The sequence below is a fragment of the Sylvia atricapilla genome, chromosome 18, assembly GCF_009819655.1.
Source record: "Sylvia atricapilla isolate bSylAtr1 chromosome 18, bSylAtr1.pri, whole genome shotgun sequence".
NCBI classification, from domain to species: Eukaryota; Metazoa; Chordata; class Aves; order Passeriformes; family Sylviidae; genus Sylvia; species Sylvia atricapilla.
The window spans coordinates 8,810,149-8,835,104 of NC_089157.1; the positions used below are offsets into that span (position 1 = coordinate 8,810,149).

Genomic DNA, 24,956 nt, shown 5'->3' on the forward strand with positions numbered 1-24,956 from the left:
GCACTTGGAGGGGAGTGGGGATCTCACCGAGTTCCAGGAAGGAGAGAGGGTTTCAAGGATAAAAGGCCCCTAAAAGAAGTGAGAGGCTCAGGGAGACCCAAATGTGAACAGAGACCATGGAGAGGGAGAATACTGAAAGAGACTGAGAACCTCCGGAAACCCCAAAAGGGAATGGGATCTTGGATGGAGGACACCAAAAGGGAGTAAGGAGCCCCAGAAGACAGTGTGCGCCTTGGGAATGTCCCAATAGGGAAAAAGAACCTCAGAGAGTCGCAGAAGGTCCCAAAGGGAACGGGAACCTCGGCAAACCCCAAATGTGAGCAGGGATCCTGTAGAGGGAGGACCCTGAGAGGGCCTCAAAAGGCAGCGGGAGCCCCAGAACGGTGCTGAGCCGCAGGGGCGGAGTGATGAAGTGCCCAGGGCGACAAAGGACCCCGGCGGGGCCTGGTCCCGTCCCACTCCCGGTGGGGCCTGCACGGGAACGCGTCGCCGTTGCCAGGCAACAGCTCGACGCCCCATCACGTGACATCGGCGCTGCAGTCACGTGACACCGGCGCTGCCCTCCCTCATTGGCCGCGCGCGCGACATCACGTGACCGCCGCCATGTTGGGAAGGTCAACTCACCGGTGCCCCAAACGCTGATTAATCTCCCCCCAAAAACCCGCACGGCAGAGATTCATTTAGTCCAAGTGTTTATTATCTTTTCCCCCCAAAGGGCACATAGAAATCCATCCGGACTCCAGCTCCCAGCCGGAGCCCTTCGGTTAGTTCACATGCGGTTACAACAGCTCTTCTACCAGTACCGTTACATGGAAACGTTAAAAGCCAAAAGAATAATAATAATAATAAAAAAAAACCCTCGGGATTTTCCCCAAGGGGAGGGATGCTAGTCATGGGGAATATGGAGATGGGGAGTCAGGGGATGTCCTGGCCCTGGCTGGGGGCACACCCACTGACCTGTCTGCACCCTTTGGGGGTCTGGGTGGGATGGGGCAGAGGGATCCATCCCTGGGGGTTTCCTGGGGATCCGTGTGCCAAAGGGCAGTCCCAAAGGGCCAAGTTCAGCTCGTGCTGCTCTCCCAGCTCCTCACCCTGGAAATCCTGGATGAGCCCCCCAGGGTGGCAGGCCCTTGTTGTCACTTCCCAGGCACTTCACCTACCCCAGGGATGCACCAGTCGTTCCTGTCCCTCTCCCAGGGGATTTGTGACCATTCCAGGGCTGCAGGAGGAGGGGAGCCTGCCCCAGCCCATACCTGCCCTGGGAAGCCAAAAAGAGCTTAAACCCACCCCAAAATCCCACTACAAACCCGCCCCACTGCAGTTCCCCTCTCTGGAACAGAGCCAGCACCTCCCACAGCTCCCAAATCCCACGGGCAAAGCAAAGGAAAACCAGCAAGGCCAAAACATCCGTAATTCCTCAGGCTGGGAACGCTCCAGCTGGGAGGCAGTGAGGGGGCACGGGGAGCTGGCACAGCCGGGCAGGGGTGTCGGGAAGGGGTTGGGATCACTAGTGGTTGGTGCTGCATTGCTACGGGAGCCCCTGCCCACACCCAGAGGCAGCGTGGCCCGGGATTTGTGCTCCAGAACATTCCCAAGCTGGCACAGGGACAGGAGACACCGGAGACCCCTCTGTGCTCCCCTGTAAGGCAGCAGGATTTGGGTCCGGGGGGCTGCCGAGGGGAGGGAGGTGCTGGGGGGCTCCAGGCGGGTCCTCCAGCCCCTGTTGTGTCTCCTACCACGTGTTCTCTCTGCAGGGTCTTTGGTTTCCCCAGCGGAATCTCCTCCTAGGCCGAGAAGTCGCCGCGGTGCCGGACGTGCTCATCGGTGACCGCCAGGTACGTGGCTCTCATGCTCGGGGAGTACTGGGGGGACACACGGGGGTCAGCACCCCAAAACAGCCCACCCAGCCCCTGCACAGCCCCATGGATCGTTCCCATGTGGATTAACCCCAAATTCATCTGCCAGGTGGGCATGGCAAGGGTCAGACCCTGCTCCTGGCCTCTCTGAGGGGTGGGGGAGACAAGACCCTCCTCCAAGACCAAGACCTTCCAAGACCAAGACCCTTCAAACCCATCCAGCTCTGCTTCGCCCCTTCCCAGTAGCAAATTCATCCCAAATCTGCCCGTGGGGGTGTGTCTGTGGGATACCAGGCAGCCCAAGCCTCCAGCCCCCCCAGGATCACATTCCTCCAGGATTTCACAGCAGGGAGGATCACCCCAGCCAGGCATTAAGGAAGATTATTCCGAGGTTGTTATTTCGGACTCGGAAAGTCTTTCCTCAGGGATCTGAATCCTGGGTAAATTAGACTATTCAGGGCTGGGAGAAGTGCTCCAATTAATCCCCCCACTCGTGTCCCCTCCCCTGGCTCTCGCCAGCTGTCAGGTCTGTGAGATGGGATCCAAGCTTCCACCTGATGAAAAAAATCATCCCTGGAGGAGAGGGACATGGTATTCCTGCCATGGCAGCATTCCTGGAGCCATATCCTGACTGGGAGGGGTTTCACTGCTCCAGGGATGGAGACAGGGACCAGCATCCCAACATGCAGGAGCTGAAAATCCTCCTGGAATGTGGCTGGGCACAAAATGTGGCCCTTTGTCCCCCCTCCCTGAGCTCTCTGCATCCCAAAAGCCAAGCAGGAAAAGGGGATGGAGGCAGGCGTGGAAGGGTGAGGAGGAGGGGACCCCCGGGATAAAGGGGGGAGAAGGAAGTGGCTGAACTTACTCTTGATGGGCAACTTAGCTCCAAAATAATGGATGCAAAAAATCAAAAGAAATCACAAAAAAAAAAAAAAAAAAAAAAAAAAAAAAAAAAAAAAGACAAGGAATAAAAAATAAAGCAGCAATACCAGACGGGGCAAGATTAATGAGCAGGGAAATGGGAACGTGAAGGGACAGACTGCGAGGAGCGTCCTCTGAGAGCCAGGATGGAGAGGAAACACAGGGAAGGGAGGGAGGGGAGGGTTATTTTGGTGTCCACCAGCACGTGGCTGTGTCCCCTCCCCGTGGGTGGCCAGGAATTGGGTCAGAGCCGGGCAGGGGGAGCCACGTCCTCTGCCAGGGCACAGAGACCAGGATCTCCTGTCCCTGTCCCACCCCGTTGAACAGAGGTGACCCAGAGTGGCTGCTCAAGGTGACCCTCCTGGGACGTCACAAGGGTTTGGCCTCATTCTCCCGTCGTACCGTGGGGGGAGGAGAGCCTCTGCCGATGAGGGGCACGTTCTCGTAGCGGGGGTTCCCTCCAAAGAGCACGGCCTGGTTCCTGGGGGGCACAGCGAGACCCCCGTCACCCCCTGTCCCCAGCACTGCTCCCTCCCCTCGGCGAGGGCTCGAGGGGTCTCACATGTACTCGGAGACGGGGGCGTTGGACACGGTCTGTGCCGGCGGGTGGAGGCTGCTCTGGCTGCCCAGGCTGCTGCTGTAGCTGCAGAAGCTGCGCAGCTGCCCCCGGGGCGGGCGGTGCGTGGCGATGCGCCGCGCCTGAGGGTTGAACGGGTCCTCTTCGTCCATGTCATCGTAGTCCCGGTCCCTGCGGGGGGACCAGTGATGGCACCGCGCCCCAAAGGTGCCCCGGAGCGAGGTGCCCTGCAGGCAGGGGGAGGGCAGGGGGCTGGGGCAGGGGTCTCTGGGCACACTCACCGCCCGGCCAGCTGCTTCCAGGCGCGTGGGGCCGCGCAGATCACCGTGGAGAAGGCGGCGGCCGCCAGCAGGGAGAAGAGCCCCAGGTAGAGCAGCCCCTCCACGCCGTCGTAGCAGATCCCGATGAGGCCGTCCAGGTAATCCTGGCGGGACACAGGCAGGGCTGTGGCACTGCAGGGACACCCCGGAGCTGGTCCCCAGTCAGCCCCCCACTCACCTTGTGCAACCCCCGGCAGTCCAGCAGGGCTGTCAGCTGGTGCAGGCTGGTCTCGGAGGAGTTGAGGAGCTGCTGGACCCCCAGCAGGTCTTTCTGCGGGAAAAGGGGAGTCAGGGAGCTCTAGGGAGCAGAAGGAGGGACGGGGATCCTCTGCTCTCCTCTCCTGTACCTCAGCTGTTGGGAAGAGGGGCAGTGCATACTGGAGGAGCCCCTGGATCTGGATCTGCATGGTGGTCAGCGAGCGCTGGAACACGGTGAGAGGCTGCAGGGGGGAGTGGGGAACAGTCACAGACCCTCCAAAGCCCCCGGCAGCACCAAAGGCAGTGCCCACCCACCCTGTACCTGCTGAAAGGGGCTGCTTAGGCTCTGGTCACAGTACAGGTAATAATGAACCACCTCTGCAGAGAGAATGGGAACATCAGCAGGAGCAACCCGGGCCACAGGGAGCCCTGGGGGGGACAGTGGCAGTGGGGGACACCAGACCTCCAGGTGAATTTTGGGGTCTCTGCCCGTGCTCCTCCTCACAGCCTGCTCTCACCTGCACTGATCTCATCATCCGTCTGGTTCATGATGAACTTGTCTGGGGCCACGCAGAAGTCACTGGTGCCCTGTGGGGACAGAGGGACGTCACTGATGCCCACAGTCCTCGGCACAGCCCCGACCAGCCCTTCCCTCCCCTCCTGCCTCACTCACCACCGCGGCCGCCGTGTCCACGGCCATGGAGGCCCAGCTGAGGACCAGCATGAGCAGCCCACAGCACAGCATCCTGCAGGGAGAGCACCAGTGGGGAGCATGGCTGGGGGTCCCCGTGAGCCCCCCGAGGCCGTCCCCAGGGTACTCACATGACCAGCAGGCAGCGCGAGTGCTTGGCCAGCCCCAGGCAGGCCAGCAGGCAGACGGTGAGGACGAGGATGAAGAACAGCAGGTAAGCCAACCACCTGGGTGCAGAGGAAGGCTCTGTCACACTCAGCCACCTCCCAGACCCCGCCAGGACACGCCCCAGAACGCTGGAGCTCACCGGTAATACTCGACATAGGCGACCTGTCCCGACAGCTCGGTGAGGTCAGCGCTGACGCCCCGCCAGGCCGGCAGCCCCTGGAGCTGCAGGATGATGCTGCCAGCCAGCTGCTGAGTGAACTTGAGGGTCTGCATGTAATCCCCCCGCGAGGCCAGCAGCTCGTTCAGCCGCGCCAGGTGCTGTTCCAGCGCTCCCTGCATCTGCAGCGTGGTGCTGGCAACCTGCGGCCGGCGGGATGGTCAGCACCCGCCAGCCTGGCAGAGCCGTGTGCCCCATCCCTGGAATGCTCCTTCTCCAGGAGAGCAGCTCCACCCCAAGCCGCTGTGCCTTCAGAACAGCCCTGCCATGGCCCCGACCCGGCCCTGCTGGGCCACAAAGGTCCCATTCTGTGGGGTGACGTCACCCTCCCGCGCTGGGCACAGCGCAGCCACCCCGGGGGCTCGGCCGGACGTCCCTCCCTGGTGCTCTGACCAAACCCAGACGAGGGGATTGATGCATCCCGGGGGCTGTGGACCCTCCCTACCAGGGAGTCGATGCCAGTGAGGGTCTGGTTGGCGTGGTCCAGGGCATAGAGCAGCTGGAAAACCCCGTCGTTGGTCTCACTGTTCCCATAGAAGCCGATGCCGACGGCTGCGCTGTGGGCAGAGAGGGGACCCTGATGAGAGGGGAGGTGTTGGAACCCTGGTCACTGAGAATGTTAGACTTTAATCCCGACTCTGGCAGAAAAAGAAGATAAAAAGCAACAGGGAGGGGCACGCTCACCTTGTGACACCAGCTGGACAGGGGACACTCCTGCTTTTGGGGGACAGCCCACCAATAGCAGGGCAGAGACAAAGAGTGGGACAGGGACAGCGCCATGATGGGAACCAGCTCCTGCCGGTGACAGGGGCCTGGGGACAGCTGGAGCTGCTCCGTGGGCATGGTGGGTTGGAAGCTCCTCCTGCCAAACCCTGAGAGATTGAGGGCGGAGGGGCTGGGCCAAGCGGATTAGGGGAATCCGCTGGAAGCGCCACGGCTCCTGATGAAACCTTTGGCTGGGAGCTGAAGCGGCTCCAGGCCGTGTGGTGAGCTCCCTGCAGCTGCTGCAGAGCTCCCCAGGGAGCTGGGATGGAGCTCAGAGCTGGCTCCAAGGACAGAGGTGCCTACAGCCGTGTCCTGGCCGGGCACGTGCCCACAGGTGGCTAGTGCACACGGTGCTCACCAAACCCCGGTAAAACCGACAGACACCGACCTGCTGATGGCCACCATTAGTCCTTGGACGGCCACCAACAGGCTGCTGGGGGGGTTCAAAGTCCCCAGGAGCTGCAGAGTTGGCCCCTGCCATGGTGGGGGGGCTGGGGGCAGCTCGCTGAGCTCATTAGTGCCGTTTCCCTGTCTCCCTGTTTCCCTGCTCCGTGCGAGGCTCGCAGGCAGCCATCTCGCTCCGCCCCGGCAAAGCAGCCCCTTTGTCTGGAGCGAGGGTCGTGGCCAGGCAGCCAAAGGGGCTCGTGGCCCATCCTGTCCCTCCCCAGGCCAGCAATGCTGGGGGACACTCGGGGTGGCTGCCCTGGGGCACCTCCCAGCCATGGCTGCCCCAAACAGAGGTGGGCTTGGAAAGCCCCCAGAGCGGTGCCGGGTGAAAAAGCGTCCCCTTGTCTAATTGTTGTGGTTGCAATTAAGGTCGGGCACAAGGGACCTGCCAGCTGGGTCACGCTGCCACCCGCCATCTGCTCTGGGCTGGGATTAGCGGCCGGCCACGCTCCCGCCCGGGATTAGCCGTGCCGGGGATGGGGACGGGGCTGGCCCGCAGCTGGTCCCTGGGGCTGCCCCAGCAGCTGCACGGGAGGAGGCAGGGATGGAGCACATTTAATTGCACAGATCTAATTAAAGCGACTCGTGGCTGGAGCGCAGAGTCCCCTCGGTGACAGGGGGACGGAGGCAGGTCTCTGTCCCTGTCCTCACCAGCAGATGAGCCCGGCAGTGACGGCCATCCAGGTGACATAACACGAGTGGGGCCGCTTGGTCTCGGGGTCCTGGTCCCTCTTGCAGCAGCACAGGCAGATCAGGTACACGGTGAGGAAGAGGAGGTTGAGGCCGAGGCACACGGCGGCCACCAAGCCCAGAAAAAGCAGTGACTGGGAGGAGAGAGGGGACAGTCAGCAGCCGTGCCCGTGACCCGCTGATGTGCCCGGGATGCGGCCGCGTTCAGCGCCCCACGGGACTATCACGTGAGGAAGAGGAAGTGTCCCTGTCCCCATCCCTGTCCCCATTCCCACGCAGGGCCCCCAAGCCGCGGCGGCCGAGCCGGGGGTGCAGCCGCCCCTTGCCGGGATGTCGGAGCAGCGGGAGCCGGGCGCTGTCCCCCCTCCCCGGTTAGGGGTCACGGCGGGCCGTGCCCCGGGATGGCGCGGCGGCTCCGGGAGCGCGGGGCAGCGGCTCAGGAGGACCAAAGGGAGCGGCGGGGCCGGGAGCGGAGCGGCGGGGCCGGGGGTGCCGGTGCCGGCCGGCCCGGAGGGGGGGCCGGGCGATGAAAGGCGCTTTGTGCGCCGTGAGATCAGAGCTGGCACCGGGCGCCGCCGGGGGAGCGGCGCGGGGGGCGCGGGGCGAGCGGGACCCAGCGCGGGGAGGGCGCGGGGGGCGCGGGGGTCCCGGGCCGGTACCTGCTGGTAGTCGGGGTCCTGCGGGCGGAAGGCGCTGGGCACGGGCTGCAGGTTCGGGCCGCGGTGCGGCAGCCCGTGCAGCCAGGCCGCCCACCAGGGCGCCAGGTAATCGGCGCGGGCGGGCCCCATGGCGGGCCGGGGTCGCCGCGCTGCCGGCCGGGGGGCGGCGGTGCCGCCACGCCGCGGGCTCTGCCCGCCCGCCCCGGGACCCACCCACCGGCACCGCCCCCCGGCACCGCCCCGCGCACCGCCCCCGGGGGCCGCCGAGCCGCTCCCGGGGACGGCGCTGCTCGCAGGGACAGCGCCCGGCGTCAGCCCCGCCGCCGGGACCCCGAGCCTCCCGCTGTGGGGGCACCGCACCCCGGCAGAGCCTGCTATCGAGGGCACCGCGCAAAGGACACGCCGGTGGCAGTGTGACAGCCCCGGGTCCCGCAGGTCCTGTCCCGGCTGCCACCCCAGGTCCCGCAGGTCCCGTCCCAGCTGCCAGCCCAGGGCCACCCACGAGCAAGGTGACAGCTCCAGGTCTGGTGCCCACAGGTACCAGAACCGGCCCCTGGACCCCTCTCTGCAGGGAACAACACCACCCCCAGGACCCCCAGAGAGGCTCCAAGACCCCCGGAGTGGCTCCAGGGCCAGGAACGGCGAGTTGTGAAACACCAAACACCACATCGGGAACAGTTTTTTATTTATTGTAACAAACAAAGAGAATCCAGCAGGTACCAGCTGATCCTGGCTCATTTCAGCTCCTTCACGGCCAGACCTGGGGAGGAGAGAGGACATGGACTGGGGGGGCTCAGGCACAGAAGGGCAGCCTGGAGCCCCCCAGCTCTGCAGGGACCCTTACACAGGGAGAGGGCTCTCATGGCCCCCCTTAATCCCGAATATCCAACGAGATTCCCAGGATACCTGGGGGCAGGGACTGCTTCAGCTTCTCAGCCTTCTCCTTGTCGGTGATGACCAAGGTGTAGAGGTACCGGCTGCAGCGCACCTTGAACTTCACATTGTCCTTGTTCTTCTTGATCTTGACAGCTGTGGGGTGGAGGGGACAGCAGGGACACCCCAGTGTCACCCCTGGCACACCCAATCTGCTCCCTTCCCCCTGCAGAGCACTCCAGCTCCATCCAGAGTGAGGATGCGGAGGAAAAAGCTCCTTGAGGGCTCTCCCAGTGCTCAGCTCCCCACACCAAAACATTCCCGAGGGATCTCATGACAGCCAGATCCAAACAAGCGGGAGAAGAGGGAAAACTCTTCCCGCGTTGTTGAACAGCGAGACAAGGCAGTGCTTTGTCTCAATTATCCTCACTCTGTGGTGGCAACAGAAATCTCCCATTGAGGGTGATGAATCACCCGTTGTGACAGAACTCCAGCATTCCCCACAGAGCAGGGGGATATTTGGGAATTGCTTCCAGGGAGCTGCACCCGGGGTTTGGCCAAACACCCCAGAAATGCACAGAACACCATTCCCTGGGAGACCCCAGCCCGGACCCCCACGAGTCCCTGTGCCCACAGGAATGACCTCAGTCACACCAGGTCACCCCCAATCCCGTGGCATTCCCAAGCCAAGGAGCTCCTCAGTGTCCACAGGGACATGTGCCGGAGCAGCCCCCCTCCTCTCCTGCCCAGAGACCCCCACTCACACTTGGCGTCCTTCCGCCGCGCCGTCAGCAGGAAATCTTTGATCTCCTCAATCTTGCGAGGCTACAAAACCAAACACAAACTCGTGGAATCGTGGAATGGTTCAGCTTGGAAGGGACCCCAAAGTTCAACCAGTTCCACCCCGTGCCATGGGCAGGGACACCTTCCAGGCCTGGAGCACTTCCAGGGATGTGCTCTGTACCCAAAGCTCATTCCCAGCTCATGCCACAGGATCCCTCAGGAGCCCGCTGCTCACCGACCGCCCCATTCTGCACCACGCCCAGAACCTGGCAAACCAGGGACCCCCAAAGCCGCCCCTCCCTCACCCCAGAGACCCCCAAAAGCCGCCCTTCCCTCTCCTCCAGGGACCCCCACCCTCCCATCCCTCACCCCTAGGAACCCCCCGCAGCCCCCCGGTCCCTCACCATGGTTCCAGCCCGGCTTCGGTAGCTCCAACCTGCGGCACAAACGAGCCAAGATGGTGTCAGCTCAGCCCCCTGCCCATCGCGTCGCCCGCCCCCGCCCCCCGCCCGCCATCGGGTTCCCCCCGCGCCCCCTCCTCCTCCCGGCCCGTCCCGGGGCCGTCCGGTGCCGCGAGGCGGCGGATGGCGGCGGATCGCCCCGGGCCCCCCCTCTCCGGGCCCCCCCGGCCGCCATCGCTCACCCGCAGCCGCTGCGCAGAAACCGGAAATGAGCGCGGCACTTCCGCATCCGGGGCTTTATTTCCTACGGCGCGGGCGGAGGACAAAAAGCATCCGATCGCGATGGCGGCGGCGGGAGCTGCGATGAGTTGGCGGGGGCTCAGCAATGCGCAGTGCGGGCCGGGGACGCTGCCGGGGGAATTTTGGGTACATCCAGCCTTCCAGAGCCAGCTGGGCACGGCCGGAATGGGGAGCAGAAACTGCTTGCAGCTTCCCGAGCCTCAGAATCTCTCGGGGGGATGATCCGTCTAAGATTCCGTCTCAGCTCTGCTCTAGGGAACCCCGGGGGTTGCGGGGGCTCGATAACCCGAGCAGGGCTGTAATGGACCGGTTTTACCACAAGAGAGAGCTTCAATCCCGCTGAAAACCCCAAAGCCAGACAAACCACCACAAAACCCCGGGCAGAGTCCTTGCGGATGGGTGGCGAGGGGCAGGAACCCCATGCTGTCACTGTCCCCATCCTGCCAAGCCCTAAGCGGGTTTTGGGGGTGCTGGGATGCCCCTAAGGGGTGCTGGATGGGGTCACAATCCTCCCAGTAGCTCCCAGTATCACCCCAAGCCCGATGACTCCGGTAAAACCTACAGCTGCCAGCGCAAGGCTCCCACCCGGGAGATGATTTTGGGGTTGGACCCTTCTCCCTCGCCACTAAAAGAGCTTTTTAATTGTTTGATTTACTTATCTCCTCTCTGATGGGCTGATCTACTCCGCTGCCTTTTAATTGCTCCCAAACTCGAGCGGTTTTTCATGTTTTAAGAAATGCTGAATGGTGTAATTAAACCCCTGGCAGCGTAAATCAGCGGCGCGGGAGGACGACAGCCCCGAATTAAAGCTTTTGGCATAACAATAAAACTAAACCGGCATGAAAAGTGCCCGTTTTGGCACCACCGCTGAATGCTGATGCTGAGGAGGCACCAGGCACCCGAAATATCCCTGGGTTTTTATGGGATCGTGGAATGATTCTGGTTGGGAGGGACCTTAATGATCCCCCTGTTCCAGTCCCTGCCACATCCCTGGAAGTGTCCAAGGCTGGGTTGGGCTGTTTGGAGCAGCCTGGGATAGTGCAAGGTGGCCCTGGCCATGGCAGGGGGTGGAGTGGGATGAGTTTAGGGTCTCTCCTCACCCAAACCATTCCACGGCTTCGTGATCCCTTCATTTGTGTCATCAATGAAGATATGAATTAACGCTGGTCCCAGTAAGGACTCTGAGGGTCACTGCTGGTCCCTGATGTCCACCAGGATTCCGAGCCATGGACCATAACCCTCTGGATGGGACATTCCAAAAAAATTCCTTATCCATCTGCAATCTACGCATTTGTCTCCCAAAACGCAGCTCAGGCTCACCATAGGGGCAGGGGCTGGGTGTGGGGCAGGAGGTGCCTTTCCCCCCTCCCCTGCACCCCCAGAGCAGCGTCATTCCCACCCTTCCCAAGGAAAGGAATCACTTTTCCTGTATTAATAATATTTAAAGCCGAGTGGGTGCCTAAATCAACAAAAATAATTCATGAGAGTCATTAGCTCCTCAAAGTCAGGCTCTTCTTTTACGACCGACTTTAAATTAAAAAAAGAAATTAGAAAAAAAAAATTTTAAAAAAAAATCCCAACCCCAAACCCCACCACGTTCGGAATCCGCAGCTTTTCCAAGACATCAAATGCGTCTCCTGCCGCCTCCCCCCGGCCCGGCTCCGCCGCCGGAGGAAATTCAATTAACGGCCTTAATTCACCCTCCGACTGCCAGTTTTACATTAAAAAAAAAATTCCTTTGGATTCTGCCCGGGAAGCGCCATGAAAGGCTCAAGGAGGGGTTGAACCTCGTGGTTTGGGGGTGCCGTGAAGCCCCTTTGGGTTCGATGGGCGGGTCAGTGAGGACCTTCCTCTTCCTCCTCCTCCTCCTCTTCTCCAGCAGCTCCAAAGGCTCCGGGAGCTGCGAGTCCATGAGGAAAAAACGAGATTCCAAATCCACCCCAGCGCATCCCATTTTACCAGCACCTCCCTGCCAGGACCTGTGGGCGCCGCCTGTCCCCTTGGGGACCTCGAGGACCTGGTGGCACTGGTTGGGGTCCCTCCTCCAGAGCCCTTGGGAACCGTGTGGACGCAGTGCCACAGGTCCGGCTCTGTCCCCTGGGGACCGCAGGGTAGGGAATGATCAGTGAAAAATAGAACAAAAACCAACGGGATTTTTGTGGGTTTTTTTCTGCTCCATCCCTGGATCGGGGTCAATTATCCATAATTAACCTGTCCTTAATGGCGCTGCAAACAAGGGGAACCTCAGCAGGGCACCAGTGGGACAGTGAGGGGGGGTCCCTGGCAGCTGCTGGGGGTCCCCACCCAGCGAGGTCACACGGAGAGCAGGAGGAGGGAAAGGAGGGAAAGGAGGACAAGGCCAGGCTGGACATGGCTTGGAGCAACCTGGGACCGTGGGAAGTGTCCCTGCCCATGGCGAGGGGTGGAACTGGATGAGCTTAAAGGTCCTTCCAACCCAAAGCATCCCACGGTTCTGTGGGCACTCTCAGTTTCGGGGTGCCACAGGAGGCGGCAGGATGGGAGGTGTCCCTGTCCTCGGGAACAGGGACATCCCACGGGTGCTGAGCCCCAGTTTGGGCCGAGAGGTGCCAGGTGAGGACACGAGTGGCTGGGACACACGGCTGGGATGTGGCAGATGGAGCCATGCATCCCAGTGCTCGACAGAATCCCGGGGTCATTCGGGTTGGAAATGAATCCACGACTGGATCCACCTTGTCCCCAGCCCAGATTTCCCACCTCCAGGGATGTGGAATCCAAACCTCCCTGGGCAGCCTCTTCCAATGTCTGACCACCTTTCCAGGAAGGAATTCCCCCCGAGTTGTTCCCAGCACTTGTCCCCAGCTGCACACACAGAGCAGCGTGTCCCCACACCGCTCCCAGGATGGTGGCACCGTGCTGGCACTGCTGTCACCCTGCTGGTTTGTTCTTCCAGCCCCCGTGTCCCTCGGAACAGCGATTGTACCGGGAGGCGGAGGTGGGAGCTGGCAGAGTGAACAGGAGACAAGACAGGACACGTTCACTGGAGATTCGGGGCACAAACTGCAGCAGGGGTTGATTTCTCCCCCAGTTTACGGGATTTTCTCTCCCCCGGCTCAGAGGAGAAAGGTGGATTTCCCTCTCCGCCGCGTGCTGGGAGCATTTATCACCACCAGGAACACGAATCTCTCCAGGGTCTCTCCCTATTTCCTCCTTTTTTCCCCCTCGCTCAGATCTCCACGCGGGGCCCGGGCGGCGCTGCCCGGAGCCGATCAATGGGCTCCGAACTCCTCATCCATCAGCCCGGCACCATGGCACCGAGCATCCCGAGCTCGGGCGGCAATCTGCGGCCCGGACCAGCCCTTTCGGAGCCTCCGTCCCATTTCCTTCGTCTCTTTCCCTTTTGTTCCGTGTTTGTGGAGGACAAAGGCGGGAACAAGCAGCGGAGGCAGAGCTGAATCCCAAGAAACAAAGCGCCTGTTTTCATGGAAATGCCCTGGAAAGGAGGCAGCAAATTTGGGGAAGGAGGAGCCCAGGGCTGGGGAAGCTCTGGGGGAGAGTTGAGCTCAGTGTTGGTATCTTGGTGTGGCCAGAGCAGGGAAAGGAAAGAGAACTGGCCTGGAAGTTTCCTGCAGGCATAGGGCACTGTTTGAAGCACTGGAATACAGATATATTTTTTAATTAGGGATGGGTTGGGCTGGATCCTGCCCGGGCAGAGCATCCAGATGGAGCCAGGAAGAGCATCCGGATGGGGACAGGCTCCTCCTTTGCCTCCAATTCTTTTGGGGGGCTGTGAGAGAAGCTGGAGCCAGGGGTGACACCCCAATGTCACCTTCTCTTCCCCTCAAAGATCTGTCCTGGCTGGGGGCACAGGCTGGGATGTGAGGTGCTGTGTACTGTCCCTGTGTGTCCCTCATGTGTCCCCCCAGTGTCCCCAAACCCACCAGGGGTTACCAGTAGTCACCCAGCAATGACTCCTGACACATCCAGGACCTGATGGGATGCAGGGAGACCCCCACCCATGGGTGCCATGGGTGGGCAGCCCCAGACGGGCCCAGACCAGGGTCCTGGTGGGTGCTGGCACCATGGGACACAGAGCGGGCAGTGTGTGACACAGATGGGTGACACCCGTGGTGGCACCGCCGGGTGAGGTCAGAGCGGCTCCCTGTCACCCCTCTCGGCTCCAGCCGAATTTGGTGTCATCCTGCAGAGGAAGATTATGGTAATTTTCCTCCCCCCTTACGCATAATTTTCCGACCGGGCTGCAGCAGCGGCTGTGGGAGAGGCTGGGTGATGGGAATGTCATCTGCGATTCCATTATCTCCTCCTGCCTCCCTGCTTTCTTTTCCTTGTGAAACCTTCATCAAAATCTGTCGATCTAATTAGGACAATTACAGCGCGAGGACAGCTGAAACCCGCCCAGAGCCGCAGCGGCGAGAGGGGGCACCAGGCTTTGGGGCTGGGCTTTGAGGGGATTTTTTGGGGGGTGACTTTGGCTCTGCAGGGGGATGGATGGGATCGGGGAGTCCCAGCCCCCTGTGCTGCTTCCCGGCGATGGTTTTGGGGTGCACGGCCCCGAGAGGACGGAGTGACCGCAGAGATGTCCTCGTGGCCGTGTCCTGCCAGGGGACATGGTGACACAACTGTGTCCCACCTCTGTCCCACGAGCTGCCGGGGTCTCAGCACCTCTCAGGGGGGCAGTGCCGCCCCTGCCCGTGGCACACGTTGTCCCCCGTCCCCGGGGGTCCCGGCGGTGCCGCTCGGCGAGGGCGCCCCGTGCGCTGCAGCTCCCGGATCCTCATTGGTATTCCAGGGGCGCGCGGTGGCAGCTGGCTGGATGGCAGCGGAGTGACAGCGGTGACAGGTAACGCCAGCCGCGGCGACGGCGGCAGCCGCCGGGTTGGCAGCCGGGCCGCAGCTCCGCTGGGCTCCGGAGCCGTGTCTCCACGCCGCCGTGGGAGGATTAGCAGCGGCCCGGGACTGGGTGGGTGCTCCAGGGTGGGTGGGAGCTGCTCCACCTCGGGGTGCTGCCGATGCTCCACCAGCCACGGGGACGGCGGCAGCGAGGGCGCAGCTCCAGCGGGATCCAGATGGGATGTGCCACAGGGAGGATGTGCCTCCAGATGGGAGGACAGGGACAGCCCCGGGGATGCGCCAGGCCCCTGAGCTCTGCCGTGGGTGCAGCGATGCTCCGAGCAGCCCCTCGCGCCGCACCAAGACGGGGACAAAAAGCCAGGCGGGGACATTCCGTGCCCCTGCACCCATCCCGGGGGGGCGGAGGGGGAGGGACGCGGCGGGCAGAGCCGGCTGCACGGGCAATTAAGGGAAGTGCCAATTGTCAGCGCCGGTGATTAACGCTGCTCCAAATCCGCATGAATATTAACGGCCGACACGGCCCAGGCTCCCGCGCCATGAATTCTGGATGAATCTTAAGATAAATCGTTTGGATAACTTAGCGGCAGCTGTACTCCCTCGTCACCCACTGCCTCCCAAAATCAGCTCACGTCAGGCGAGAAGGAGCCAGCACGGACCAGGAATCGCCGCCGGGAATGGCAGCTCGGGGCCGGAGTGGGGGAGCAGCGGAGAGCGGGGTGCCCAGGGCTCCCCAGAGGCGAAGGCAAAGGCTCCGCTGCTCTGGCGCCTTCCCAGGGAGCTGGTGACAAATCCTGTCACTCGCCACGCTGGTGTTGTCTTTGCAGGGAGATATTTGCTTTGCCTCGAGGGCTCCTTCCCGGAGGGGTGGCATTTGTCACCGGCGTTATGGATGCGGCGCGTCCCTTCTCCTGACACCACATTCCCATTAGCGGGAGCACATCCCGCTCCTCCAGCGCTGCCTGGAGCATCTTCAGGCTCAGGTGCAGAGATCCATCTTCCCGGCGGGGCTCCGCCGCCGCCCCGGCCCCGCTCCCCATTGGCATTCCGCCGCCGCGCCGGCCGCGTGCTCCCGGTCCAAAAGCAGCGGAGCCGCCGCCGCGTCCTCCGGGGCCGGGGCCTTGATTGCATCCTTGTGCTGCCATAAATCAGCCAGGGGAGGCTGGCGGCGCGAGGGGGAGAATGGCAATGTCACAGAGAGGGGACGAGCACAGCCGTGTCACCGGGGTGGGATACAGGGACCACCCTGTCCCTGGGATGGGATGTAGGATCAGGATCACCCTGTCTCTGGGATGGGATGCAGGGACCACTCTGGATCTCCAGGTCTGGGCAGCCTCAAGAGATTTCGCTGCTGCCTCCTCCTCTTCCTCATCCTCCCCTCTCCCAGCAGTGGCTCTGCAGAATCCCGTCACAGCCCCTGGGTGACCTGCCGTGGCACTGTGCCCGTGGAAAGCTGCAAACCCGACCCTCAGCTGCCAAAAGGCCGTCAGAAAAATCAGGAAATCAGGTGCAAATGGCAAGAGGAGATTAACGGGAGAGGAGCGATTGAATCAGGGGCCATTAACAGATTAAATCATTACACGGAATCAGATCAGCGCACAAATAATATGAATAATAAACGTGGCTCAGGGGCAGCAGCTCCTGCTTCCACTTTATCTCAGCCAGCAGGCGAGGGCTGGTGACTGCCACCACCCACGTGGTCCAGGGACAGAGGACACATGGAAGAGCTCCGGGGTTGGGGACAATGACACAGATGTGCCAGTGTGACCCTGCTCCTTCCTGTGGGTCTCTTTTGGGGTCCAGGCCCACCCCACCAGCATCTTGCTCACTCCAGTGAGGTCTCACAGCCTCCACTGCCCCAGCAGGGCTGCAGGGACCACACTGAGCCACTCTCCTCATCCAGCCTTTCCTCCTCCTCCAAATCTCCCTCCCCATTGTATTTCCTTCCCTGCCCAGGCTCCTTTCTGGAGAAGAGGAGCAGCCACATCCCTGCTCTGCTCCAAAAGGTTCAAAGGCAGTGCAGGCACATCAATAAAAGGCTCCAAACAATGGGAAAATGTCTTTTCTCCCCAACCTAATTTCATTCCTGTCACCAAAAATCCCAAGGAGCTGGAAACAAAGCCTGAGCAGCCTCTGCGTGGGCACGGGGAGAGGGTCAAGTCCTCCCTCGGCTGCCACAGGGTTAATTCACATCTCAGCACCGTCACATTTGTTCTGCTGGTGAATCCTTTCTTCCCTAAATTCCTGCTTGCCCAGGAAGGCTGGAGGAAGCCTGAGCTGCCTCGACAACACCTGGGAACAAGTATTATTATGTGGTGTGACAAGGTTTGATGAATTCCTGTGTGCCTGGGGGAAGGGACTAAGTAGGTGAATGAAGTGCGAATATTCTCCGTGACAATCAATACCCTCGATTGAGCCGTCTCCGCAGATGTGACATTTGGATTTCACTTCCTCGGACGGCCTAACTGGATTTATGTCCTCGGAAAGCGGAAAAGGCAGGGAGGGAAGGGCTGCGAGTGGCTGGCACGGCGTGGGCACAGGGCTGGGGTGGGGTGTGACGGGTTGGGGACGGTGGGTTTGGGTTATGGAGGTGGGGTGGTGGGTTTGGGGTGGTGGGTTTGGGGTTGGGAATATGGAACTGGGATGCTGGGTTGGGATGAATGACTGGGGTCATGGGTTGGGGTTATGGAATGGGGTCATGGGTTGGGATGAATGATTTGGGTCATGGGTTGGGATGAATGATTCGGGCCATGGGTCAGGGTTATGGAGCTGGGGTGACACATCTGGGGTGATGTGTTGGGGTGATGGGGATTTGGGAGCGATGGGTTGGGGTGATGGTTTGGGGAGATGGATTGAGGGGGTGAGGCTGATGCCACAGCCCTTGCAGGGACATCTTTTCCGGGGCTGTGCCTGGACCACATTCTGGAATTCCAGCTGCTGGGAGGGAAAGAGGAATCTGGAGCAGGGGCACCCCACAACCTGCAATGGTGGGAGCCATTTACCATCCAACCCCACCCTGGATCCCCCCAGCCACCACCCCAGGACCTCTGGCTGTCATTCCCTCAGTGTCACCCTGATCCCAGCCCCCCACACCCCTCCGTGGCTCCGGGATTCCCGTCACATCCCGCAGCCCCGGAGCTGCTGCCTCATGCCCGGCACGGCCATTTGTTTGTGCTGGTTTCAGGCAGACTGATGGTTTTAATGGCACATAATCATTTTTCAGGAGTCATTTGATGCCACTAATCATGGCTGTGATCCGGCACGCCGGAATGTGTAATGACAACGCTGAACAGGAAAAATGGCACTCGGATCCCCCGCTCTTCCCGCTCTAATCTATATTTTACCACATCTTTCTACCTAATGATACTTATAACTGTTAATAAATGACTACTTAGGCACTTCCTTTTTTTTTTTTTTTTTTTTTTTTTTTTTTTTTTTTTTTTTTTTTTTTTGGTGGCAGTGGGCAATAAAATAATTCTGGATTAAAATATCAGAATGGGAAAAGGAAGTGGGGGGTCAAGTGTTTGCCTGGGCACTGGAAGGAGCTCACGTGGTGGGAAGTTTGGAGGGGCTTTCACTGCTCAGAAGTTTAAGGCTCTGGATTAAAAGAACAACTGTTAAAGAAGAAGAAGAAGAAAAAAAAAAAGGTAAAATAAACCACTTTTTAATGAAATTTCCTCACTGCAGGAAGAAGATCCTCCTGGCGAGGAGCCCAACATCTTCAGGATGAATTACTGTGCCATTCCTCAAACTCCAACTCATTTCATTGCAAAATTAAAGAGAATCTGGCAATTTTTTTAAAAAAATAGAGTTTTCTTAATACGTTGTCTTCTCTGAGCTGCTAAAAGCCAGAGATCACAGACAGGGCATGAACTCGAACGGAGTGTTGGGAGTTCCCTTCTTTCCCCTTCCCTTTCCTTCCCTTTCCCCTTCCCTTCCCTTCCCTTCCCTTTGTCCCTCTGAGGATATAAATGTCAGCGTTTTCTCTTTTTTATTCCTTATTCGTTTTCCTTCTTTCCCCCTTTCCCCCCCCCCCCCATCCTTTTCCTCTCTTTTCCCCTTCCTTTCCCTCTTTCTTTCGCCTCTTCTTCCTCTTTTTTCCCTCTCCCTTTTCCTCCTTGGAAGGATCAAATCATTTTGATGGTGACAGGAGCGAGGTCCTTTACCACTGCTTGGAGTCACCCAGTCCCCTCTATCCATCATCCCAAATTAATTAGAATGTAATTACTCCTGGATTCCTCCCTCATTATTCACAGCCCCAAATACTCGGGATGAGGGTTCCCTGGGATGAGGATTCCCCGGGATGAGAATTCCCCGGGATGAGGATTCCCCACCTGGATGCTCAGGGAGATCCCAGGCAAAGCCCAGCCTTGGGGTGTATCTGTCCTGGTGATCCCAAATCTCTGCTGGCACGGGTTGGACAGGGCTTGGAGAAACCTGGGATAGTGGGAGATGTCCCTGCCCATGACAGAGGGTGGAATGGGATAAACTTTAAAGCCTCTCCCGACCCAAAACATTCCACGATTCCAGGATTGTCCCAGAATTGTCCCAGGACTGTCCCAGGATTGTCCCGGGATTGTCCCCGCAGCCAGGTGCCGGCAGCTGGCCCAGCCCCACCTCCTCCAGGCTGTCAGCTCAGGAATATCCCAGTGGATCCGGGGGGAATGGGGACCTTTGGCCACCTCAGTGCCCGCCTGGGCTCTCGGCCATGGAGCGACATCGGTCCCTCGCCATCTGCTCCGGCTGCAAACATGTGGGGACAAAGCGAGTGTCACTTGTGCTCATCCTCCAGGATGGTGGCAACTGGTTTAATGTCCCTTGAAGAGCTGGCATGTGGCTCTGTGTCCTCCCTGGCGTCCCATCCTTCCCCTGTGCCCCTTGGGGATGTGTCACTGTCCCCACCGCTGGCAGCATCGGGGCTCTGCTGGAAAATGTATTTATAATTATTTGAAAAGAAGGCTCAGACTATTTTCAGCTCTTTTGTGTTTGTGGTTTTTTTGGTGTGGGTTTTTTTGTTGTTGCTGTTTTTTGGTGTTTTTTTATTTATTTTTTTTTTTTTAAATCTATTTGTAGCAGGTTTCCCTCCCCTAGGAATGTGGCAAGAGGTGTCACCCCAGGAGGATGGGGACAGGGACAGGTAGGACCATCACAGACTGGACACAAGGAGGTTGGAGGGTGACAGTAACTCCAGTCCTAATAAATCACGGTGACACCATTACATGGGGCTGCATCACATCTCAGCAGCCACCTAATTAAAAACTGGAATAAAACAGGGCAGGAAAAGAACTTAATTTGGGTGTCCCTGCATTTCTCATCTGGGGACAGTTCTCTGTGGGAGGGAGGGAGGGTTTGGTCCTAATCAGGCTCCAGATTGGAGCGGGGACAATGGCCTGGTGACCTGGGACGCTGTGACCCCGCTAAGGGGGCTGCTGGTCCCAGGGGGGAATTTTTTCCACTCCTTTGATTTTTAATCCAACCTTCAAACTGGACCCAAAGCAGCTGTTTATAGCCCTGCCAGGACCTTGGGGTGTCACCAGCAGGTTTTTGGGCAGTGGGATGCTCACAGCCCTGGATGAACTGGGCAGAGCTGGCACAGGGCTTGGGGACATTGAGAGACAGGGCTTGGGAATGTTGTGACACAGGGTTTGGGGACATCATGACACAGAACTTGGGGATATCATGGCACAGGGACTGACACTGTGGCACAGGACTTGGGGATTTCATGTGACAGGACTCAGGGACATCAGGGCACAGGACTTGGATTAAAACACAAATTCCTGCTCGGCTTTTGCTGCTTCTCATCCTGACTTGTTCAACAATTTCCCAGTGAGAAGAAAAATTTCCATAATGGGCTCCTGGGGAATGGCTGGAACAGGAGCCCAAACATCCCTGATCAGCCCCTTCTGCCACAATTATCTCCTGCTTTACTTCTCCCAAGGAGAATTAAACCATCAATGGGATCGGGGAGCTCCAGTGCCTTCCCCCTGCCTGGATCTCCCCGTGTCACCCCGAGAATTTTTCCTAATTGCCCGGGAAGTGGAGGGTAAAGGCACCCGGCCCCCCTCAAGGGGAAATGTGGGATCTGAGGAGCAGCGAAGGGAGATGGGAATCTGATCTCCAGTGAGGAGAACTAAAACCTTTTCCTGTGGAAAGGGAAGGAAAGTCTCCCGGAGTATTCCAGGGAGACAATCCAGCCCTGCCTTCCTGATCTCCGTTTTGGGATAAAAGCTTTGGGGCAGCTTTGGAGAGGAGAATTCCAGGGATGTGGGCACAGCCTCCCACTGCTGGCTGCTGCGTCAGCTCGTGGATGGGGATTTCCTGGAATGTCCTCAGTTGTCCCAGCATTTCCTGGCATGACACAGCATTTCCCAGCCTCTCTGGGCATCTCCTGGCACATCCCAGCACATCCCAGCTTCTCTGGGCATCTCATGTCCCAGCACGTCCCACATCCTCCCAGCATGTCCCAGGGCTCCCCCAAACCTCCCTTTCCAGTGGTTCAGTTTGGGGGTTCAGGGAATGTGGCTCCCTTTGGGATGGCACTGGCAGCATTCCCAGCACTGGGTGCCATCCTCAGCCCCTGTGGCCACGGCTGCTGCTCCCAACCAGCAGCTCCGGAAACTCTCCAGGAATTGTCCTCAGAGTTGGGTGATTTTCTGCTGGTTTGGAGCAGAGCCACGAGCCTGGGATGGGAGGCGCTCGAAGGAGTGATTTTCCATGTGGATCATTCCCTAATTAAACCACATCCCGAGTGGCTGCGTGTGAGCTGGGAGCGCCAGGAAGGCGACAGCTTCCCGGGATATGGGATGTGCCCCCGCCAGCCCCCACTGGCCCCTGCCAAGCCTGGAGCTGATCCAGTCTCACTGATGGAAAAGCAGAATCCAGCTGCCACGGCAGTGCAAGGGAGAGGCAGGGATGAAGCAGAGCCAGCCTCGACCCTTCCACAGCTGGAAAATCCCCTCGAGTTTCCATCTTTCCCATTAAAACTAGTCTCTTCCTGCAGGAGCATCATCGGCTGCTCCAGGCAATGTGGATCCACCCTGGAAATGGGTGGATGTTCGGGATGAGGGATGAGTCCATCTGGAGGGTGGAGGAGCTTTATCAGCCCTGCTCCTTCCTGGGGGGTGAAGGCGTGGCTGCCAGCCCCGGCTGTCCCCACCCTCATCCCACCCCAAAATCCTTGGAATTTCGGACTCCCACTCCCACCCACTCTTTCCAGGAGGCCTCAGCGGCGCAGGGACATGTCCCTTCTGGAGCCACCACATCTGTCCGTGGCCATGTCGCCAAGGGGAGGGGATGGGGGTCAGGTGAGGGACGCGGTGTCCCTGGGCTCACGGAGCAGCGCCGGCAGCCGCTGGCGCACGGAGGAAGGGGCTGCACGGCAGGAATATTTTTAGCTTTCTCATTAACCGAGTCCTTTCAAATTAGCCTTCCATTAACCTCAAAGCGCAATGAAAGCGCTGCAAAGCGAGCGTGGGATTTTTTTTCCCTCTTCCCTTTCAGGGCTTAAGGCTCCTGCGGAATATCAAGGTTCTCCTGATTAGCGTCGCGTCTGCCTTGAAGCTCTAATGAAGGGAAGTTGTGTCAGGGGCAACTTTTGGGAAGAGCTGGGCCGGTGGCTGTGGGGCTGAGGCAGCTCCTGCAGTGTGGGGATGCCTGCCCGGCCCTTCCCGCCAGGATCCATCAGGATTTTCCAGGTATTGGCACCTCCATGCCCATCCTGGAGAGATCCATTAAATGAGGGAGAATCGTCACAACAGGGCTCAAAGCTGCTCAGGTGCCTCTCCTGCTTGGCACTGGCTCTTCCCATCCCTGCACTGGGATTTTCCCTGGGTTTTGGGGCTTGGTTTGGGGCTGAACATTCATCCTGGGGCTGGGAGAGCTGGTTTGAAACCCCTCTGGTTCCAATTTTGGCATCCTCCAGTGTGTTCTTGGGTGGGATGGGATGGAGATGAGGGAGATGGAGGACGGAGGGAACTGGAGGGATGGGCATGGAATGAAGATGAAGAGATGGAGATGGAGGAAGGAAGGAGACAGGAAGGATGGAGCAGAGCCCAGGATTGGTTCCACGTGCAGCAGCTCCTGGTCCTGTTCCCTGAGCTGTGTGACGCCGCTCTGAGCTCAGGGGACCCTCCCCAGCTCTGAGCCCACCTACGGAGCCAGACCAGGAACCCAGGGCACTGGAGTGCTCCTGCCCAGCCCCTCGGGATCCCCCAAATCCTCCCTGTCCCCGGGAGCCACCGCATCCTGAGCTGCCCCCGACGAGAGGCCGCGTGTGCAGCACTCGCACACCCAGGGCTGATTTCCATTAAGTGGAAAGCAGAAATGAGGGGAACATCAAAGGGAAATTGGAAAGACAGAAAAGAAAAAAAAAAAAAGGACAAAACAAAACCAAAAAAAGAAAAAAAAGAAAAAAAATAAAAATCCGGGGCGGAGGAACGGGAGAGGGAGGAGAAGAAAGGGAAGGAGCTGCTCCGCGCCGCCGCCCGTCCTGCAAATTGGAAGAGCTGCTCTGAGGTGTCCACAGGCGACCCTGCCAAATCAATTGATTTCATCTCTGGGCACAGAGGCCTTTTTTTTATTTCACACCAATTTTCACGGGCAGAGTCGGATAAAAATGGCAGAGACGCCGGGAAGAGGGAGTGGCGGGAGCGGGGGTGGGGGGGGAGAAAAACTGGTGGGGGACAGGAGGGACCTGCTGGTGACAAAAAGAGGCTGAGGGGAGGGACATTGTGCTGCCTGGGGACGGTCCCCTGCTGTCCCTCTCTACCCCACCTGGTCTCCAGCCCTGCCCCACCTCCCCCTGAGGACCCAGAGCTGGGCATTGGCATTCCCCTGCCCGCCTGGGACACGGGAATGAGGACAGAGCCCCCAATCCCAGCAGTTTTCCCGAGGTGTGGTGGGAGCATCATCCCTGCTCCTCTCTCTCTCGCACGCAGCCGGAGACTCAGGCAGAGAAAAATACCCGCTGACATCAAGGTTATGTAGTCCTGGGCTGACAAGATGGATTATCTCCCGCAATCCATCATTTCCCTGGCTCCTATTGCAGTTTTCCTTTTGCTCTTTCTCTTCCCCCCTTTTTTTTTTCTTCCCTCTCCCTTTATATTTTTTTTTTTTTTTTATGAGCAGAAAACGTTTTTAGCAACCGTAATAGCCACGGCTGGAGGCAGGAATGGGAATCCATCATTTATTTGGCGGGGTTGGATAATAAGTAAGCTCAGGCCTAAATCCCATGACCTTGAGAATTAAATAATAACAATAATAACACTAATGAAATCCCACGGAACTTCCCACTCACAGCAGCCCCTCTCCCGCCTTGGCAGGTGGAAAAGGGCTCAGGATTATTTTTTTTTTTTCCAGTAATGAGGGTTGAGAGAGCTCCCATGGAAACGCTGCGGATGAAGGGATGGGGGCTTTGTCCTCCCTCCTTCCCCCTGCCCTTCCCCGGCCCCCTCGGGTGGCACTGCCAGCAGCAGGGAGGCTCCAGGCTGTGGGGATGGGGGCAGTGAGACATTTCCCTCGGGAAATTGCTTCATTTTGACATTTCCCAAAGAAAATTCCCTGGCTCCTTGTCACACAGTGGCATTTCGCTTTGAAATCCAGGATCTCCAACCTGTGACAAAAACCCGGAGACTGGGAATCAAAACGTTTTCCCTGCCTTGACTCCCTTTCCCTTCCACTGCTGCTGCACCTCCCAATTCCCCATTTCCTCCCCCGTCCCCAAGGATTGGGGTCCCAGGGCAGGGGCAGACCCCAAGAATTGGACTCGCTGATCCTCATGGATGCCTTCCCACTGGAGCTGCTCCATGGTGCTGTTTGCAGCCTTATGGCACCTTCTGGGAGCAGCCAGAGTGGAAAATGGAGAGGGAAACTCAACATGGCTTAAGGATGGGAATGATTCCCTCAGAGGGGAAGCACAGGAGTGGCAGGGACTGGTGGCACGGGACGCCCCCGGGGTGGCAGGAATGGCACATCCCCCAGCTAGGTGGAAACTTGAGGATAATTCCCACATTTCCCGCACTGCCCAGACCCCAGCTCGGTGCAGGAGCCCTGCGGAGGGGCTGGGATGGGGACAGGAGGATGAGTGCCACAAGGCGGACAGCACAGAGGTGGCGGTGGCAGGGTGCGAGCTCTGGGACCGTGCCCTAGAGAGACCCAGATGAATTCCAGCGAACTTTGGCGGAGGAAAATGTAAATTTCGGGAATGCGGGAGTTTCCCGTCCTGCAGAGGGAGCAGTGATGGAG

At 59.3% G+C, this 24,956-nt stretch overlaps 2 protein-coding genes across 4 annotated transcripts; both read right to left on the reverse strand.

Annotated features, from left to right (window-relative positions):
• Positions 1–675: 675 nt before the first annotated feature.
• TTYH2 (tweety family member 2) lies at positions 676–7,717 on the reverse strand. Its single transcript, XM_066332318.1, has 14 exons — positions 7,510–7,717; positions 6,812–6,984; positions 5,394–5,505; positions 4,871–5,091; positions 4,695–4,790; positions 4,546–4,618; positions 4,391–4,460; positions 4,195–4,250; positions 4,022–4,114; positions 3,853–3,945; positions 3,636–3,778; positions 3,340–3,525; positions 3,180–3,258; positions 676–1,862 (listed from the first exon to the last, which is right to left on the reverse strand). The coding sequence occupies exons 1-14, from the start codon at positions 7,636–7,638 to the stop codon at positions 1,785–1,787; spliced, it is 1,602 nt and encodes a 533-aa protein (XP_066188415.1). The 5' UTR covers positions 7,639–7,717; the 3' UTR covers positions 676–1,784.
• Positions 7,718–8,177: 460 nt separating this feature from the next.
• On the reverse strand, positions 8,178–22,062 carry RPL38 (ribosomal protein L38). Of its 3 annotated transcripts, none has more exons than XM_066332305.1 (5): positions 22,057–22,062; positions 9,570–9,601; positions 9,147–9,207; positions 8,416–8,538; positions 8,178–8,269 (listed from the first exon to the last, which is right to left on the reverse strand). In XM_066332305.1, the coding sequence occupies exons 2-5, from the start codon at positions 9,570–9,572 to the stop codon at positions 8,244–8,246; spliced, it is 213 nt and encodes a 70-aa protein (XP_066188402.1). In that variant the 5' UTR covers positions 9,573–9,601; positions 22,057–22,062; the 3' UTR covers positions 8,178–8,243. The 3 variants fall into 3 exon arrangements, with proteins under 3 accessions (XP_066188402.1, XP_066188403.1, XP_066188401.1); XM_066332306.1 differs by lacking the exon at positions 22,057–22,062 and adding an exon at positions 14,711–14,714; XM_066332304.1 differs by lacking the exon at positions 22,057–22,062 and adding an exon at positions 9,809–9,866.
• Positions 22,063–24,956: the final 2,894 nt, after the last annotated feature.